This window comes from Gigantopelta aegis, chromosome 11, assembly GCF_016097555.1.
Source record: "Gigantopelta aegis isolate Gae_Host chromosome 11, Gae_host_genome, whole genome shotgun sequence".
Taxonomy (NCBI): Eukaryota; Metazoa; Mollusca; class Gastropoda; order Neomphalida; family Peltospiridae; genus Gigantopelta; species Gigantopelta aegis.
Genome location: NC_054709.1, coordinates 16,279,040 through 16,299,690, shown reverse-complemented (window position 1 = coordinate 16,299,690; position 20,651 = coordinate 16,279,040). Strand labels below are relative to the sequence as shown.

Here is a 20,651-nt window from a genome sequence, read left to right as displayed (position 1 = left end):
GCATCAAAATGTGATTTCAATACATCCGTATTGCACGCGCTTCTGCGACAGCACGAGCGCACCGCGTTTGCACGTGCAGTACACATAGCGGCGTGCAATATGACAAATGGTGTTCTTTTCATTACCCAAAGCGACAGGGCATATGCAACTAACATATTACCAAGTTTTATCACTTTATTTTAATTTATTTGGAAGCAACAGTCATTTACAAAAACTTGCTAAACTTTTTTGGTTAAGTATATATATAAATGGTATCCAATGCTAGTTTGAGACAATCTAATTAAAATTAGCTCCACTATTACATGTGGATCTAACAGCAGCCAGTTGGAGCTCATGTCCACCAATCAAAACCTTACTTGCAGAATCATGCCAGTGATTTGAAAATAATTTGAAAACATTCCGAATTATCCTGAGGGTATACGACATGTTTCATGTGAATTACGAATGCCTTATTTAGACCAGTAGAACTAATTTTAATCAGATTGCTAACAACACTGCGTAGTCTCCATTGTCCAAGTAACATTTCGTCTGTAAATAATAATTTATGGGATGGGATGGATCATGGGAACTCTATTTACGTGCCCATATCCACAGAGGTTCAGACACGCCCACCTCGGATTTAGCCTCTGACTTCGCCAGTGACCAATTCCGGGGCAGGAGGGGTATAATAATTTAAATATTGACCAATCACACTTTGCCTTTTATAACGTTATTTGGGAGCATACAAATTCTAAAAATATCGGGCGAGTCTATTTTAGTGGCCGCAGTACAGCGAACCATACCAATACGTACGGGATGGGTTATCAGTTTTCAGTTTTACATTACAAATTATTTATTTATTTAAAAAACTAAAAACTAAATCAGTCTTCAGTTTTACATTACAAATTATTTATTTTATAAAGTAAAACATGTTTTAAGGCATTCGTAATTCACACGAAACATCGTATACCCTCAGGATAATTCGGAATGTTTTTCAAATTATTTTTAAATCACTGGCATGATTCTTCAAGTAAGGTTTTGACTGGTGGACATGAGCTCCAACTGGCTACTCTTAGATCTACATGTAATAGTGGAGCTAATTTTAATTAGATTGAGTTTGAGACTGCCAACTGCCTGCAGAAAGTTCTGCTGTCACGACCTCTACAAGGGTCCAGTTGCTAGTCATTGCCCTCTTACAGCTTCTACGACGGCAGTCGTATCCGATTTAAAAAATGAATCGGGCTCGATATTTGTTGCTAGTCTGAGCGCGCATTACAACTCAACGCGACGCCCAGTTTTTAGTCTGAGCGCATTCACAACTCAACTGGACTGTTGGCCAACTTTATGCAGGCAGTTGGCAGTCTGATCCTAACATAACGGACATAAATGTAGTATTCTATTTCGTATACATCTTAAAAAAAAACACGTCTTTTCCAACTTTAACTTATGTTCGGCCCTAGCGCTTGTATGCAACATAAACAAATCAGTTTCAGGTTAACTTATACGTCACAGAGTAATCAATTTCGACTGTGGGTTTTTATTATTATTATTATTATTATTATTGAATAGAATGGTTTTCGTTATCTGGTCATCACCTTCCAGCCAGCCCCATGTTCAGCCAGCAAACCGTTCGCTAACATTCGCGAACTATTTAATTGGTTTCCGAAGTGTTAATTCGGTTTACTGTGTTGCGTACAAATCAGTCCAGCGAACATTAGCGACAAGCGGTTGACTGAACGTATGTCTTTAAATTGTTATCATACGTATGTGTCTTATTAGTATGTGTTATCAAAAATAACCCGTTAGTGAGAATATGATCATCATTCGTTATTTTTGACAACACATACTGTTAACAAATATACGTGTGATAACTTAAAGACATACGACTGGCTGGTCTTAGGTGATGAACAGGTCGCCAATGCCATACCATCCAATGAAACAAAAAGGCACGATACATTTTTCCATCATCAAATTTCTTGTAGTAAATGTACATGTAAGTAACAGCGAAGCAATATATATATATATATATATATATATATATATATATATATATATATATATATATATATATATATATAGTGATTTCCCTAGAAATCTTGCAAGGCATGGTAGACAAAACACTTTTGGGGCATTTTCACAATTTTGGGGGCACTTGTTTTTCATTAAAAATACACAAAAATTAATTGAAATGAACATTGATGTAATTTATGTGTTTACTTTAATAAATGAATAGCAAGCGATATAAAAGGCATATTTTATCAATTAATAATACCTTTTTGGGTGTTTTATAAAGGCAATTTTAGAATTAATTAGTAAAAAAGGCTTTTTTAATCTCAGGGCAGCATGGTGCTGATTAAGGCAAGATGGTGCTAGACTACTGAGGCATGGTGTTGCACCATGCTAAAACAAGCTAGGGAAAACACTAATATATATATATATATAAGTAGTAAGGGCCTCACTATGGGGCATATCGATTTCACTATTGCATTATCCAAGATGGCCGCCAATCTGCGTAGTAAGGGGGGGGATGATGCAATGCTGACGTCACTAGGCCCCGCCCCCAGAAGGTGTGTACATGTACTGATGCAATGCTGACGTCACTAGGCCCCGCCCCTCAGAAGGATGTGGACACGTTTATTTTAAGAATTGGTGTAATATTGACGTCACTCTTACAGTGTACATTCCAGTTTTTGTTTTAAGAACCGATGTAATGCTCAATACAGTATTTTGTCCAAATGTGTATTTGAAGACCAAGATTACTGAAAAGACATATGTTAATTAATATTCTCCACCCATTTATTTCACTCTTACTGTGTACATTCCAGTTTTTATTTTAAGAAACGATGTAATGTTCAATACAGTATTTTGTCTAAATGCGTATTTGAAGACAATGATTACTAAAAAAGGCATATGTTATTTAATACCTCCCACCCCCCTTTTTTTTATTATTATATAGCAGCTTATTAAAGACATCACACCCCACATTGAATACCAGTATCCCAGAGAAGAAGAAAAAGTAATGTTGGGATGTGAAACGTTAATAAATGATACATTGATAATTGTATTACACATTTATCAGCAAAACCATTCCTATGAAGTCTTGTTTAGTATATATCTGTCAGCTGTGAATCGTTCCGTTGATCTGCATCATGGTAATCTAAACTAGGTGTGTGCCCACTTGAATTTTGTTTACTCCCCTCCAACACACATCGCGATGGCGATAATATATATATATATATATATATATATATATATATATATATATATATATATATACACACAGTGTTGGATGTAGGGAAGGGGCGGATAGGGCAGGGGGAGGATGTGAGAGCGGTGTGACCCTAACGTACATATTTATTTATTTAAAATATGATTTTTGTTTCTTAATATAATATATACTTACTTTTGAAGATACAATACATCTTTAAGTATATCCGTGTAATGCATTTTTAATCCACTCCTCAATACACTGGTTATCACAGTACCTGTCATACACTTATGCTAACAGAGAGAAAAATGCAATTGAAACATCCGATTCTGAATGGGATCATATTATGGTGCTAACGTTCCAAGAGGGTCGGTAATGGAGGAGGTGCTAATATACAACGTTTGTATAAGCTGAATGGATCGTGTTTTATGATATTCATTACTGCTTGATGCTCTGGCCCTAATACTTGACCACTTAAAGAATTTGAGAAATGATTTACCAAGTGCGACTGAAACCGGATACGCACACTTACGTTTGAACTCTAGACGTGATAAAAACCAGAAGCAATTCTGAAGGGGAGAAAACGAAACAAAACAGACCCTGTGTGCTACATTGTACGTCCATGTAGGTTTCTGTTATGATACAATATAAGTGTATGGGTTTTAACAGGTTATTTCGAAATAAAAACCAGAAGTAATATATTGTTCACACGCACATACACACACGCTCATACACACACGCGCTCTCTCTCACACACACACACACACACACACACACACACACACACGCACACGCACACATACACACACATACCTCCCCCATGATTTCCCCCCAAGTTGGAATTACTTGTAGTATGAACATTTATAATATATTCCGTCAATGAATCACGTCTTAGTACAATGTTTGGCACCAACATTTCAAATCCAATCTGACTCCATAGTTTGTAAGTTTGCGGCTGGGGGGCGGCGCGGCGGGACGGCTGCGGTAAGCGGCGCGCGGCAAGACCGATGGAATGTCGCGGCGGGACGGACGGGGCGGCTGCACGGAGGGGGACGCAATGGCGCGGGCGGGAAGGCGGGGGGCGGGTCGTGGCAGAGGCGGCGATCAGCAAACACACATAAGATTGCCTTTGAAAACTGGGACGTCAGCAAGAGAAGCGAGTGTCGTGACATATACAGCAAGAGCGCTCTTTTGTGTTTCCACACTATCATTATCTACCAGTCAGAGTAGAAAACACCGATGTCATTCACGTCTATATAAAGAGCCCCACGGGACACCCTGCTTCATTTATCGCCGGATCCGTCATCGTGACACTTCATCTCAAGCCTATGCCTTTCGGGTTCTGATCGTCATGAACTACACACTGTACGTTCCCGACGCCGAGAAATGGACTCGCCATTATCAGTTGCAAGCTCAAGGCAAATGTATCGTTTCATCTCGTACCGGTGAAAGGATGGACGTGGATAGTTTCTTGGAACTGTACGACAAAGATTACAAGAAGAATAAGAAGCCCGAAGAGTCAAACAACCCTCCCGTCGTTATAACTTCTCCCACGCAACAGGTGGTGGAACAGGCTAAAGCTCAACTCAAACGCCAAAGGCAACATAATCAACAACAACAAAGTGGTGGGGGATACAAGCGTAATGCCTCGAAACGGCAGAGGCAATTTTAAACTGTATAAAAGGAGCCACGGAAGACGGACATCGCCATTTGAATCTGCGGCGCTGTCACAATGTATCAGATCTCGTGTCCTGAGTGTGAAAAGATATTTTCCAGGAGAGATGCCATGATGCGACATCTAAACACCAGTCATCCACCACCACCACTGCCACCACCACCACCACCACTACTGCCACCACCACCACCACCACCACCACCACTTGAAGACTTCATAGGAAAGGTTTTGTTGATAAATGTGTAATACAATTATCAATGTATCATTTATTAACGTTTCACATCCCAACATTACTTTTTCTTCTTCTCTGGGATACTGGTATTCAATGTGGGGTGTGATGTCTTTAATAAGCTGCTATATAACAAAAAAGGGGGGTGGGGGGTATTAATTAACATATGCCTTTTATAGTAATCATTGTCTTCAAATACACATTTGGACAAAATACTGTATTGAGTATTACATCGGTTCTTAAAACAAAAACTGGAATGTACACTGTAAGAGTGACGTCAATATTACACCAATTCTTAAAATAAACGTGTCCACACCCTTCTGAGGGGCGGGGCCTAGTGACGTCAGCATTGCATCAGTACATGTACACACCCTTCTGGGGCGGGGCCTAGTGACGTCAGCATTGCATCACCCCCCCCCCACTACGCAGATTGGCGGCCATCTTGGATGATGCAATAGTGAAATCGATATGCCCCATAGCGAGGCCCTTACTACTTATATATATATATATAACATTATTTCGTGCATTTGTAATGCCACATGCCAACGTGAAAACAAATGAAAATCTGTTTGGTGTTAACTACATGTACACAAAATGTCCGCGAAACACGCGCCTCTCGCACGTTTCACGGACGTTTAGCGTAGAGAAATCTTAAAGTCGCAGATCCTAGTTTCAAACCGTAAAATAGACGCCAAGTTCAGTTAAAGGGACAGACCCTAGTATTTAAACACTAAGGCATATTTTTCACCTGACCCTAGTTTCAACCCGTAAAAATGGACACCAAATTTCGTTAATTTATAAACCTGTAACAAATTTGTATACAACAGAGTGAAACAAGAGTCTGTGACGTTGAAATACCCTTAAAAATAGAATAAAACGCGACTACACAACCGTTACATCTCAGACGCACGTGCTTTTTTAAAAATATGAAAAATGCATTTTGTGGTGTTAGAAACATCATGATGACAAGAAACACTTCGTTTTTACGGAAATGGATAATCTAAGCAATACAATATAAGTAATGTTTGATTTCAGTGATCATAAACAGCTCTAATAGTTAAAAATATGCCTTAGTGTTTACAAACTAGGGTCTGTCCCTTTTATCTACAAACATGTAACAAATCTGGATAAAGTTACAACAGAATGAAACGAGTCTGTGACGTTGGAATGCGGAAATGTTCTTAATAAACAAACTAGAGCTCGTTTCAATAACCGTTACTTCTCATATGCACGTGCTTTTTAAAAAAAATAAGACAAATGCATTTTGAGGTCTTAAAAACACCAGGATAACCACAAATACTTAGGATGTACGAAAATGGACAATCTAAACAATAAAATCTAAGTAATGTTTGATTTCGGTGGTCACAAACGGTGTTATTATTAAAAACAAGTATGTCTTAGTGTTTAAAAACTAGGGTCTGTCACTTTAAACTCCGTATTATATGTACTTACGTTTGCAAGTCACTCCGTCGCCAACAAACCCGATATCGCACTTACAAGAGTAGGACCCCTTTTCGTCCCGACATATAGCGTAAGGACTGCAGATGCTTTTGTTCAAACATTCGTTAATATCTACAAGAAAACAATAAATAAAGTTTAAACCAGGGCTTCTAGATTATGGTAGCCCCATTCCCATGGCTAATGATATTCGATGTTGGGCTAGTGAATAACTACTATTACCATGCCCGACGGCTAGTGAAAAAAAAGAGAGTCAAATGTTGCAGTTTTGTAAATATGAATATCCTGACCCCACCCCAACCCCTAATGTTAGTGTTTTTAAGCTCTATCTCCCTCTTTAGGTGACATATCTGATTATAACTATTATTTAGTAAAATTATATTAACTTAATGTAAAGTAGGGCTAGTTATTTTTTAATTGTGGAGAAAGTAAATTTTAAAAATCACTGATCCCATGGCCAGTGGATTTAAAAAAAATTCTAGAAGCCCTGTTTAAACTTTGTTTTGGTTAACGACACCACTACAGCACATTGATTTATTAATCATCCGACTATTTTTTAATTTTTACATATAGTTTTAGAGAAGAAACCCGCTTTTTTTCTCCAATTAGTTGCAAAACATCTTTTATATGCACTATCCTACATATTAACACATACAACGGCCTTTGATATACCAGTCGTGTTGCTCTGGCTGGAAAGAGAAATAGCCCAACGGGTCCACCGATGGGGATCGATCCCAGACCGACCGCGCATCAATAAAGAAATGTTTTATTCAACGATGCGGGGCGGGATCTAGCTCAGTCGAAGATTGTTTTTCGTATTAAATTATTAAACAAATATTTCAATAATCATTTCAGTTCTGTTTGGAAACATACAATGTCTGAATTTCTTGGTAAATGCAAATATAATATATGAATATGAACTTCTCTTTTAATATATTTAATATGGTTTTTGATGACCCCGCTTTGGCTACCATTAACCCTTTTTATGCTGAGGTTTTGTTAGAGTGAGATAAAATGTCAAAGCGTGAACGCTTTTTATCGTTAGATGTAGATCAAATAATGTCTCCGCCAATCTTTCATAATCCATTTATTAATTACAAAAATAATTATGCTTTAATTTTTTTTTATTGAAAGTGGTATTATATCTGTAGCTGATATAGCATGTGAATTTGTACCGGGCTTTTTACCAGTCTGCAATTGTTGAAATTATTCTTGAAAAATATCCTGATATGTCGGTAGCAGAGATGTCTACAGCTTATAATGTAATTCTGAACTGACTTCCTGATGAATGGAAACAGCTTATTGTAAACAATATTAGAAGTTCGTCACAAGTTAAAGATTTGGTTTTGATTAATAATAACAATGACACCATAAATGTAACTAAATTTACTGTCAAATTAATATATTCTATTTTAAAGTACCTTCTTGTTTAGAAAAGAAAATGGCATGATTTGGGTTGTGTTATATCTTGGAAGCCAGATTGTAAATATGTATACATTACTGTGATAAGACTTCGGAATGTGTTGACTTGGATTTTAAGATTGTTCATAACATTATTTACACATATTCTAAATGATTTAAACATGGTAAAGTATTATCTAGCCAATGTCCTGGGGTTGTTGTGGGGGTTTTTTAAGAAGAAGAAGATATGTGTCATCTATTGTTGTAAGTTCAGGGTGGAATCGAAATGATTCCCTCAACTTTCGTCTTCCATATATTTCCTTGTCGGTCCAAGATGATTACATTCCACTACAATGTAGTGTATCGTCAGTGCTCACACTGAGGTTTTTTTTTAGTTTATAATCTTCTATATCTAAGATGCGTCCCAGTCTTTTCAGTGTTGATATCATAAGCGTCGAGACGGGAGTGCACTTTCCCCCTAGTGCTGGAGAAAAACCTCAAATTCGTGTAAACATGATACAGATATTGGGGCAAAATGTGCTAACCTGAGACCTTTTTACCGTGTACTGCCATCATTCTACTTCAACTCAAAATTAGTTGTAATCCATGTAAAAAATGCGCAGTGATTCGTTTGCGACCATATATAGCTGTTTGGTAGTAATGATAATGTGAATAAATGTTGTTATCCAGATTCGGGCACTTTCGTTTAATTCGGGCAAAAGCCAGCCTGCCTCCTACAGAAATGGGAGCCCATGCGCCAATGGTTGATATGTACAGAATACTTCTTGGAAGACATGTCTTCTTGTATCATATGTTCCAAATGATCAAACTATATCAGTGTTGATATACAGAATACTGTAAATCAGGAAATGTTGATCATCACTTTATTTGTTTGCATTACCATAGCTTGACACCCAATAGCCGATGTATTTTTTGTGCTGGGGTGTCGTTAAACATCCATGCATGCATTCATTCATTCATTATTTGGATTTCGCTAAATTTTAAGATCGCTAATTTATTATTTACAGTATTTTTTTTTATTACGTGGCCTAGATTACATATTACAGCTAATATAAATCATATCTAAGGCCCACCATGGGAATACATGAGTACTTGTATGACATGTTCCAAACGATCGAATGTTTAAAAATATTTTATATTGCAGCTTTAAAGGCATATTGTCACAGACCACTGACCTATTAAATGGTCTAACAAAGTATTACGTGAAAAATATGTATTTGATTTGTCCCAAAAGGTGATTAAATAGTCAGATTTGGTTTCCAAACATTGATGTAATTTTCATTTATTATCTACTTTTGGAGAATTAAGGCCCTTAAATCCGCGATAGTATGCCTTTAATTTTCTTTTGCGACTATGCATGAAATACTCACCATTACAAAACTGCCCGTTGCCCTCATATCCTTTTTTGCATTTGCACCTTAGATCTATGCATTCAGCATCGGGGTGACAATCTCTTTTTACATTCGCAGGAATACACGTGTGTTCCACTGAATAAAAAGATGATGAAGAAGAAGAAGAATTATAGTCAAATGTCGTTATCTTGAATAGCCACCTCGAGATATAGGTCGTTCGAGATAAATAAATTGTTTGTGAAAGTTATGGGATACAACAATTTCTCACGGTCAGATATCAGGACCTCTCTCTCTCTGTGTGTGTGTGTGTGTGTGTGTGTGTGTGTGTGTGTGTGTGTGTGTGTGTGTGTGTGTCTGTCTGTCTGTCTGTCTGTTTCTCTCTCTCTCTCTCTCTCTCTCTCTCTCTCTCTCTCTCTGTCTCCCTCTCTCTCTCTCTCTGTCTCTCTCTCTCTCTCTCTGTCTGTCTCTGTCTGTTTGTCTGTCTCTCTCTCTCTCTCTCTCTCTCTCTCTCTCTCTCTCTCTCTCTCTCTCTCTGTCTGTCTGTCTGTCTCTCTCTGTCTCTCTCTCTCTGTCTGTCTATCTGTCTGTCTCTGTCTCTCTCTGTCTGTCTGTCTGTCTGTCTGTCTGTCTCTCTCTCTGTCTGTCTCTCTCTCTCTCTCTGTCTGTCTATCTGTCTGTCTCTGTCTGTCTGTCTATGTCTCTGTCTGTCTGTCTCTCTCTCTGTCTCTCTCTCTCTCTCTCTCTCTCTCTCTCTCTCTCTCTCTCTCTCTCTCTCTCTCTCTCTCTCTCGACCTCTCTCGACCTCTCTCGACCACTGTGTGTGTATGCCTGTATTATAGGTGCATGAATGTATGCGCGCGTGTGCATTTAGTATTTAAATTACAAAATTTATTTTTTTAGTCCTTAATGAAAGTAATGAATGATGATATGTAAATAATAATAAATGTATTAACATAATAATAATAATGCATATTTTAAAGTAATGATTTTTTTTTTTAATTTTAAACCTGTATATAAGAGATAAAATTAATACGTCTGCTTAATTATATTGATTAACCTGGACCTTACCTATTAAACAGCCGGTTCCGTTTTTTAGACCATCTCCTGTATCTGTGTCATTGGGACAGCGACAGTAAACTGTGACGTTTGAAAGCTCTATACACTGCGCTTGCCTGTCGCAAAATTCGTAGCTCTTGGAACAATTCCCTGTCAAAATTCGTGCCGGGTCGATTGGAAAAACTAAAGACAAAAATATGTTGGTTTAACGAAACGTAATACACTAGTACAAGGCGCACATTAAAACAATATTCCTCTTAAAGGGACATTCCTGAATTTGCTGCAAGTTTTAAGTTGTTATCGACTAACAGAGACTTTTCAACGATTGTAATTACATATCAAATATATTTTTCTGCATAAAATATTAGTGACTGTGTATTAAACGTGTTTCTGATCGTTCTAATATTTGTACTAGGTTAAATTTCATTTTATTTAAAAAAAAAAAAAAAAAATTCGTACGTACGAAATTATTTGAAGACAAAATCCAGTTTGCGCTTCTTACAAATATTAAGACGACCAGAAACACATTGATGTTCTAAACAAGAAAATATATTTAATATGTAAGTTTAATCGTAGAAATATTTTATTAGTAGGAAACATCTTACAATGCAGCAAACTCAGGAAAGTCCCTTTAAGAAAAGAACCACATTTCTGCGTCCGTTCGGACTAAAAATACACGACAGCTATTAACGACGCACTCAACACATTTTATTTACGGTTATATGGCGTTAGACATATGGTTAAGGACCACACAGATATTGAGGGAGGAAACCCGCTGTCGCCACTTCATAGGCTACTCTTTTCGATTAGTAGCAATTAAGGGATCTTTTATATGCACCATCCCTCCTCAATTTAAATGTGTGGGTTTTCAGTGCCCCCCCTCCCCCCATAATTTTGCAACAGATTTTTTTTCTTCTTTTTTTTTTTTCTTCCCTTCGGCCACATATCATTGGGGCCCCTGAAATGGATTTTCTGGATCCATCTTTCTTTTTTTTTTTTTTTTTTTTTTTTCATTGGTTTAGTTTCTGTGATGGGTTTTTTGGGGGGATGGATGTGGTTTTGGTTTTGTTGTTGTTGTTGTTGTTAGTTGGGTACTTGTATTCATAGTATTGCGCATTTCATTATCATCCACGACTGGTATATCAAAGGTCGTGGTATGTGCTGTCCTGTTTGTGGGATGGTGCATATAAAAGATCCCTTGCTACTAACGGAAAAATGTAGCGAGTTTTCTCTCTAAAATTGTATGTCGGAATTACCAAACGTTAATATGCTCTAGTGGTGTCGTTTTTCTTTTTCTTTAGTAACACCAATAGGCCTACTAAATGTTATTGTACTGTGATTTCATGTAGATATACCGGCCTCGGTGGCGTCGTGGTTAGGCCATCGGTCTACAGGCTGGTAGGTACTGGGTTCGGATCCCAGTCGAGGCATGGGATTTTTAATCCAGATACCGACTCCAAACCCTGAGTGAGTGCTCCGCAAGGCTCAATGGGTAGGTGTAAACCACTTGCACCGACCAGTGATCCATAACTGGTTCAACAAAGGCCATGGTTTGTGCTATCCTGCCTGTGGGAAGCGCAAATAAAAGATCCCTTGCTGCCAATCAGAAGAGTAGCCCATGTAATGGCGACAGCGGGTTTCCTCTCAAACTCTGTGTGGTCCTTAACCATATGTCTGACGCCATATAACCGTAAATAACATGTGTTGAGTGCGTCGTTAAATAAAACACTTCTTTCTTTCATGTAGATATAACATTTTGTCTATATGAAATGGCGTGTGATCAGTTTTATACAAATTAGCCTTGTCATAAAAAACAAACTGTTTTCTTTAACGACACCATTGATTTATTAATCATCATTTTGTAATTTCGACATATAGTCCTAGAGAGGAAACCCGCTACATTTTTCCATTAGTAGCAAGGGATCTTTTATATGCACCATCCCACAGACAGGACAGCACATGCCACGGCCTTTGATATACCAGTCGTGGTGCACTGGATGAACCGATAAATAGCTCAATGGACCCACCGACGGCAATCGATCCCAGGGCCCCGTTCCACGAAGCGATCTTAGCCCTAAGATTACCGTAGGCGCATAGCTACCCTATGCACTTAAGTTGATCTTAGGGCTAAGATCGCTTCGTGCAACGGGACCCATGCCGACCGTGCATCAAGCGATCGCTTTACCACTGGGCAGAGCCGGTTTAAGGCTCAGCGGGGCCAGTAGCACAAATAACAGCGGGACCCCCTTCCCAGGAAATATATTTTGCAACCCCCTCGGGGAGAGGGAGAAAATGTCTTAGGGAAAATAAGTGTACACATCACAGAGGGGCCCCCTGAAGCGCGGGTCCCGTAGTACGTGCTCCATGTGCTACTAGAGTAAACCGGCTCTGCCACTAGGTTACGCCCCGCCTCTTTGTCATGAAAACAATTATTTGACTACTCCCGGATTTGTTCCATTAGTTCTGAGGAATGGCGACTTAACTTGTTTATAGAGTTGTGGTTCTCTAAAAGTTAGCATTTATATATTTCATAATTAAACTACAAACCTGCATTTTATCATTTAGTTTACTTTAGGACCGATGATTATACATAATTAAACGAATAAATTACTCTTGCGTAAAATAGATTAATTTATTACACCGCGGAGGAAGAGATACCCATGTGGTCTTATCGTCTCTTCACACTGTGTGCCCAGGACAGCGTACTTGAACATTAATTGGATTCAAGCACAAATATAAATAGAATTTTTCGTTCTAGCCAGTGCACCCAAAAAAGAGAAAGAAATGTTTTATTTAACGACGCACTCAACACATTTTATTTACGGTTATATGGCGTCAGACATATGGTTAAGGAGAACACAGATTTTGAAAGGAAACCGGCTGTCGCCACTACATGGGCTACTCTTTCCGATTAGCAGCAAGGGATCTTTTATTTGCGCTTCCCATAGGCAGGATAGCACAAACCATGGCCTTTGTTGAACCAGTTATGGATCACTGGTCGGTGCAAGTGGTTTACACCTACCCATTGAGCCTTGCGGAGCACTCACTCAGGGTTTGGAGTCGGTATCTGGATTTAAAATCCCATGCCTCGACTGGGATCCGAACCCAGTACCTACCAGCATGTAGACCGATGGCCTAACCACTACGCCACCGATGCCGGTCCACTGTGGAGAGGTCTTTTGAGAGGTCATGACTTCTGATCAGGCGATCGACTGTCTCACACAGTATAACTCCGCATAGATCTTCATTCAAAACGTGTGCGTATGGTTCTTTAGATTCATATTTATGAAATCGGAAAAATACTTGCTGTCAATTCTTATAATTAATGTTACCAGCATAATTTAACCAAATATATATTTATTAATCATTTTGTTTAGCATTGGATATGTTTATAATAATGTTTGTGTAAACTTCATTGATAAATGTGTGGTGTAGGAATTCAAAGTTTCATTGATAAATAGTAAAATGAAGTGACGTCATTTTCCCGGTCTTTAATCTGTGCATGTTTTTGTCTTGTTTAGTTTCTTTTGGAAGTCATTCTGTGTGATTTTTGTTCATTGATGTGCCGTGTAATAAATTAAATACAAAACTCGTTGCGGTGTGAGAACATTTATATTATAACTCGTGTGTTTTCAATCGTAATCGTGTAGTATTCTTTATATCTCTGTAATATAGAGAATAATACATGAGTGGCCGTCAGATAGCATTTATCTCACAACGAGTTGTTTTAAAACTGTATCTAACGAGTGAAAGCAAGTTTGATACATTTATAAACAACGAGTTGTAAGATAAATGGTATCTAACGGACACGAATGTATTATTCTACTTCTTACATATCCTCAAAAACCAAGTTTTAAGCAAATTTTAACATCTTTTTCGACTAAAAGTTATTTACAGCTGTTGCACTTGTAGCTAACTTACGTGTCACAGACACATGGTTGTCAGGTTAATATATTTCCACCGTGTTGTTTTGCATTGCCTGCATGGCACTGGTGACTTGGTCGTCACCTAGGAGCAGCCGGTCGTATGTCTTGCAATGGTTAACACACACGTGTACGTGTGTAAACAACCCATGTATTATCAAAAATAATGCTTGGTGTTCTCACCAACGGGTGTGTAACAAGATGTGTTTTAGTTAAGAGTTTGGTTGCCTGAACAAGTACAAACGTATCTCTTCTGATACGCGCGCCGCGCCTTCTTCGACATGCTCTCGACAATCACCGTACAATGTATCGGGAAATCACACTTTCTGTAGGACAGCGTTGAACAGCCCTAAGTTCAGCCAGCGAACGTTTCGCTAACGTTCGCAAACTATTTGACTGGTTCCCGACGTGGCCATTTGGTTTAACGTGAAGCGCCTAAACCAGTCTAGCGAACGTTTTTCTGTTCGGTTTGGCTGAACGCAGCCCTGGATGTGATATAGGGCCAAAACCGATTTTGGCGCCCCTTAGATCCCAAACTTAAAACATTCCTATTCCGCTCGACCTATTATATTTAAATTTTGGAATCCTGGGCCAGTGCTTATAAAACTTTTAGAGTCCAGACTCAATCTCTAATGACGTCACACGCATACAATTTGTATGGCGTTGTCATGACATTAGTGTCTCAGACTCTGTTAAGAGTCTCAAGTCTAGACTCTAAAAGTTTTATAAGCACCAGGCCTGATCTGCAAGATAACCTTACTTACTTACCATCAAACACCATCATCCCATATGATCACCGTTATCCTCTAGTCGAATAAGTACTCAAGCCAGTAGGTGGTGTCGTAGTGAAGCAATTGGACATAAGGCTGGTAGGTACTGGGTTCGCAGCTCGGTACATGTATACCGGCTCCCACCCACACCGAGTTTTAACGACTCAATGGGTAGGTGTAAGACCACTACACCCTCTTCTCTCTCACTAATGACTAACAACTAACAACTGACCCTCTGTCCTGGACAGACAACCCAGATAGTTAAGAGGTGTGTGTGCCCCGGACAGCGTGCTTGAACCTTGATTGGATATAAGCTCGAAAATAACTTGAAATGGAATGGAATGGAACCGAGGAGAGAGGCGAGGGAACATTGCCCCCCCCCCCCCCCCTTACACATACACGAGGACTAAAATGTACGGGGATTTTTTCTTACTCTAAATAAAGATAAGAATGTGGCTTGTGCCCCTCACCCACCCACCACCCACCCCATTAAAGACCTCTCAGGTCCTCTCACAAGAGATTGTGCTCTCTCACCACTCCAGATATTGTTCTTTCACTGGACATATAATGTTTGTGCGTAATAAGTATTGGATATATTATAATGTGTGTGCACATATACCATAGGTGTCGGAAATTGTCGACAACTGGAGCGGGGTGGGAGCAGTGATGTATCAATTCGCTATTCAACTGGGAAGATGCTATATCAGTATCTCCTAACACCCCTAACGCTCCTCCCCAACCCCTTCCGCTTTCGAGGCCTATGTTTTATTAGTGTTCGGAGTTGGGATGGGTGGGGACAAGGGTACAGATTGTTTGTTACCAATATCAGACTAGGTATAAGATATATTAGATCTGTAAATATGTTTTAATAAACTGACCAATGACCCGACTCTTAGAATCATATGTACCTGGTGCAGTATATCCAGATTTTGTCACACTTACAGACATGGCCATTGCACTTCCGGTTATCGCTTCTACTTCTGTATAGCTGGGACTAATTGTAAAAGCCGAAGATATTGTTCCCATGCTGGATACATATGACGTAATAGCTTCTAGTTCTGTATAATCGGGACTAATTGTAAAAGCCGATGATGTTGGTCCTGTACTCAATACATTAAACGTAATAGCTGCTAGTTCTGTATAGCTGGGACTAATTGTAAAACCCGATGATGTTTCTATACTAGATACATTAGACGCAATAGCTTCTAGCTCTGTATAGCTGGGACTAATTGTAAAAGCCGATGATGTTGTTCCTGCACTCGATACATATGACGTCATAGCTTCTTGTTCTGTATAGCTGGGACTAACTGTAAAAGCCGATGCTGTTGTTTCTATACTCGATACATATGACGTAATAGCTTCTAGTTCTCTATAGCTAGAACTAATTGCAGTAGCCAATGATGTTATATCTATACTAGATACATTAGACGTCATAGCTTCTAGTTCTGTATAGCTAGAGCTAATTGCAGTAGCCGATGATGTTGTTCCTGCACTAGATACATATGACGTCGTAGCTTCTAGTTCTGTATAGCTAGAACTAATTGCAGTAGCCGATGGTGTTATTTCTATACTGGATACATATGACGTAAAAGCTTCTAGTTCTCTATAGCTAGAACTAATTGCAGTAGCCGATGGTGTTATTTCTATACTAGATACATTAGACGTCATAGCTTCTAGTTGTGTGTGGTTGGACCTGGTTGTAGTCGTTGGTGTTATTCCAGTGGCTATATTAGACGTGACAACGTCTGTAGAAGTCTCATTACCCATTGCCATTGTCGGACTTGTTACATGTACATTTCGTATGATGGCTGAAAGAGAAATGGCGGCAGTCGATGTAACTAGACCAGTAAAGTTTTCAGAGGAAGTTTTCATTGTGCGTGCATCTGATCCTTTGGTATTATTTGCCACTGTACTTTCTGTTTGTACACTAGATGTGTTTTTATTTGTAGATATTTTACTAACGCTAGTGTTCATATACGGTGCTGTATTTTCATTTGTATGTCTTTTAGTAGCGCTAGTGTTCATATAGGGTGTTGTGTTTTCATTTGTAGGTGTTTCAGCAGCGCTAGTGTTCACATATGGTGTTGCGGTTTTATTTGTAGGTGTTTCAGTAACGCTAGTGTTCATATAGGGTGTTGTGTTTTCATTTGTAGGTGTTTCAGCAGCGCTAGTGTTCATATAAGGTGTAGTAGTTTTACTTGTAGATGTTTGAACAGTATCAGTGTTAACATCAGGTGTAGTAGTTTTACTTGCAGATGTACTGTTTGTGACTACAGCAGGTGTTGTGCTTTTCGCTGCTGTCATTACAGTGTTATTCGTGGTTATACCAAGTGCTGTGTTTTTTGTGGATAATTCGACACTACGGGTGGTTGCATCAGAAGTTGTGCTTTTTGTTGACAAAATTACACTGCTATCAGATGCTATTTCAGTGTTATTGGTGTTTACACCAGAAGTTGTGCTGTTCGCTGATGATATTACGTTCCTATCAGCGGTTAGATCTGGAGTTGTGTTTTTCGCTGATGATATCACATTGCGACCAGTAGTAAGATCAGGAGTTGTGCTTTTAGCAAATATTTCAGCATTATCGGTGGTCTCATCGTAAGTTGTACTTTTTGTTGATGACATTGTATTGCTATTCGTGGTCTTTGTAGATACAGCAGGTGTTGTGCGTTTCGCTGATGTCATTGGGATGGTCTTCGTTTTCATAGCAGATGTTGTGCTTTTCGTTGAAGATATTTCGGTGCTATTCGTGAAACGATTGGTAGTTGTGTAGGAAATATCACTAGTTGACGAAACCTGCGTTTGTTGTCCGACAGTTGTCGTCCCTTCAGATTATGCAAACGATATCAGTAATTTATATTATCTCTTTCTATAACAAAATACAAAGAACATTGTTCACGATATAAAAATTAAAATACCATCAAACTGTTTAGATTAAATCTTATTTTTAATTAAAGGATGAAGACATAATGCTAGAAAAGCTAATGTAGGCAGTTTCACCTGAATTGTTACTATTGGCTACGAAGGAAGGAAATGTTTTATTTAACGACGCACTCAGCACATTTTATTTACGGTTATATGGCGTCGAACATATGGTAAAGGACCATACAGATATTGAGGGAAGAAATCCGCTGTCGGCACTTCATGGGCTACTCTTTTCGATTAGCAGCAAGGGATCTTTTATATGAACCATCCCACAGACAGGATGGTACATACCACGGCATTTGTTACACCAGTTGTGGAGCACTGGCTGGAACGAGAAATCGATAATACAGTACCCAGAGACAATACTGCATTTACATTCTATCAGCTGTCTTTATCCTTGAAAAGAGGACATTTAACCTTTGTAATTTGATGGTAATTTGTTAAAGGAATGTTTTACTTATCTTGTTTTACTTTTACACTGTTTAAACGTAATAATATGTTTTTATATGAGTTTTAACGTTATTCATTAGGCCAAATAAAAAATATGTATAGTTCTGGTTACCCGACCGACCTTTTTTTTCTTCCTTTTCGCCGACCCTAAAAAATGTTTCCACCTAATGTTATTCAAAATCAGTGAGAGGGCGCGGCATTTGTTTGAAATGTCACTTATTGTTTTTGGGTGGGTTTTTTTTTTTTTTTTCACGAAGATCAGTTTTACAGAATTAATAATATTTTTTATTGTTATTATTAACGCCTACTTACCTACCCTAAAATAATTTCCACATGTAACCAGAACCACACTTTTTTTTATTATATGAACTTATGGTGCTACATTGTGTACATGTGATTTCATCGGTTCCCTTTTGACGCATACATACATATATACATACATACAAACACAATGTATATATATCATTAAGATATATATATTATATATATAAACAGGGCTGTTAACGGTTTCTTTTTTCTTATTTTTATTTTACAACAAATATATTTAATATCATAAACACACAGTATTATCATATATAATTAGAACAGTCATGTATTCGCGTATATGTGTGTAAGAACGCGTGCGCGTATATGTGCGTAAGGTATGTGCGTAAGAACGCATGCGCGTATATGTGCGTAAGAACGCGTGTGCGTGTCTGCACGCACTAATACTATTCTAATATGAATTGTGTCTTATTTGTTCGCAATAAAGATTTACGTCAGGTTAATGATGAGGAAAGAATGATAGCTCAGGGGCGTAGATCGAGGGGTGGGGTGGGTCGGATGAATCTAAAACATTTTTTTTCACAGTGTATTATTAGGCTCTCTATATAGGTGTCCATTGAAAATCTAGACGAAACGGTCCGTTAGCTTCACACTTTAACCCCCCACGCCTTAGAAGACGACTATTGACAGTGTCATTACTACACCCCTACTGTGGTTGCCCTCCCCTCCCCGTTAAAATCTGGGCTACGCCAGTGGACCCCCTACTTGGTCCAGATCACGGTACGTCCCTGTAACTTCCCTTAAACTGCGACGTCTGTATATATATATATATATATATATATATATATATATATATATATATATATATATATATATATATATATATATATATATATATATATATATATATATACATGTATATATATAATATATATACACACACACACACACACACACACACACACACACACACACACACATATCTATATATATCTATATATATATATATATATATATATATATATATATATATATATATATATATACATATATACATATATACATAAGGGTCGAATACACCGCAACGCTCGAACCAAAATGAAGTCCTGAGTTATACTTGTTGACCAAATGGTTAGGTCAAACTACCCGATGGGTCGAACTCTTTTTCGAGCATCGACAGGGTTCGAGCCAACGGGATTCAATTGTATATATATATATATATATATATATATATATATATATATATATATATATATATATATATATATATATATATATACATACATGTGTATATATCCGTTTTGCGCTCTATGTATGGTGAGACTCTAATGCTTGACACACACCTATCGATTAACGGAGACTCGACAGTTGCGTCGGCGTCAATCGGTATGTGTGTGCAGGGCAAAGACGCGACAGTTGCGTCTAATCTCCAGTTTTGCCTGATTAGACAGTCGCGTCGGCTGGTGTGTGCGGGTGTACATTTTCAGACTACTGCCGACTCGGTATGTGTGCGCCAAGCATTACACATTTGCCTCTTTGCCCCCGTCCGTCCGTCCGTTTGTCGGTCTGTGTGAGTGTCTGACTAACCTGCTGACGTAACACTGACCGCTGTCACAAGAGCCAGGCCGATGAACCAGAAGATCGTGTAGTTCATCGCGGAACTAGCGATCGACTTTCCTGAAACAGACGAAATAGAGCTGTGAATATTAAAAACCGAAACAAAGGTGGGATCAAAGTGCATGCATATATACATTCTTATACAACACACAAACACAAAACTTGAGGCCTAACGAAAAAGGTGGAAGGGGTGTATTTTATTTATTTTTTACATTATTATTATTATTATTATCATCAGTATCAGTATTATTATTATCATTATTATCATCATTATTTAGTGTTTTCCCTAGCTTGTTTTAGCATGGTGCAGCACCATGCCTCAG

General features: G+C 38.4%; 1 protein-coding gene across 1 annotated transcript in view; it reads right to left on the bottom strand.

The window, feature by feature from the left end:
• Nucleotides 1-20,385, bottom strand: part of LOC121385046 — a 184,693-nt gene extending 164,308 nt beyond the window's left edge. The window contains exons 1-4 of the mRNA XM_041515582.1: nt 20,299-20,385; nt 10,392-10,562; nt 9,342-9,458; nt 6,544-6,663 (exon numbers count right to left, since the gene is read on the bottom strand). Coding sequence (XP_041371516.1) covers nt 6,544-6,663; nt 9,342-9,458; nt 10,392-10,562; nt 20,299-20,365 — 475 coding nt within the window. The 5' untranslated portion in view covers nt 20,366-20,385. The remainder of the gene's footprint in view (nt 1-6,543; nt 6,664-9,341; nt 9,459-10,391; nt 10,563-20,298) is intronic.
• Between the last annotated feature and the right edge of the window lie 266 nt (nt 20,386-20,651).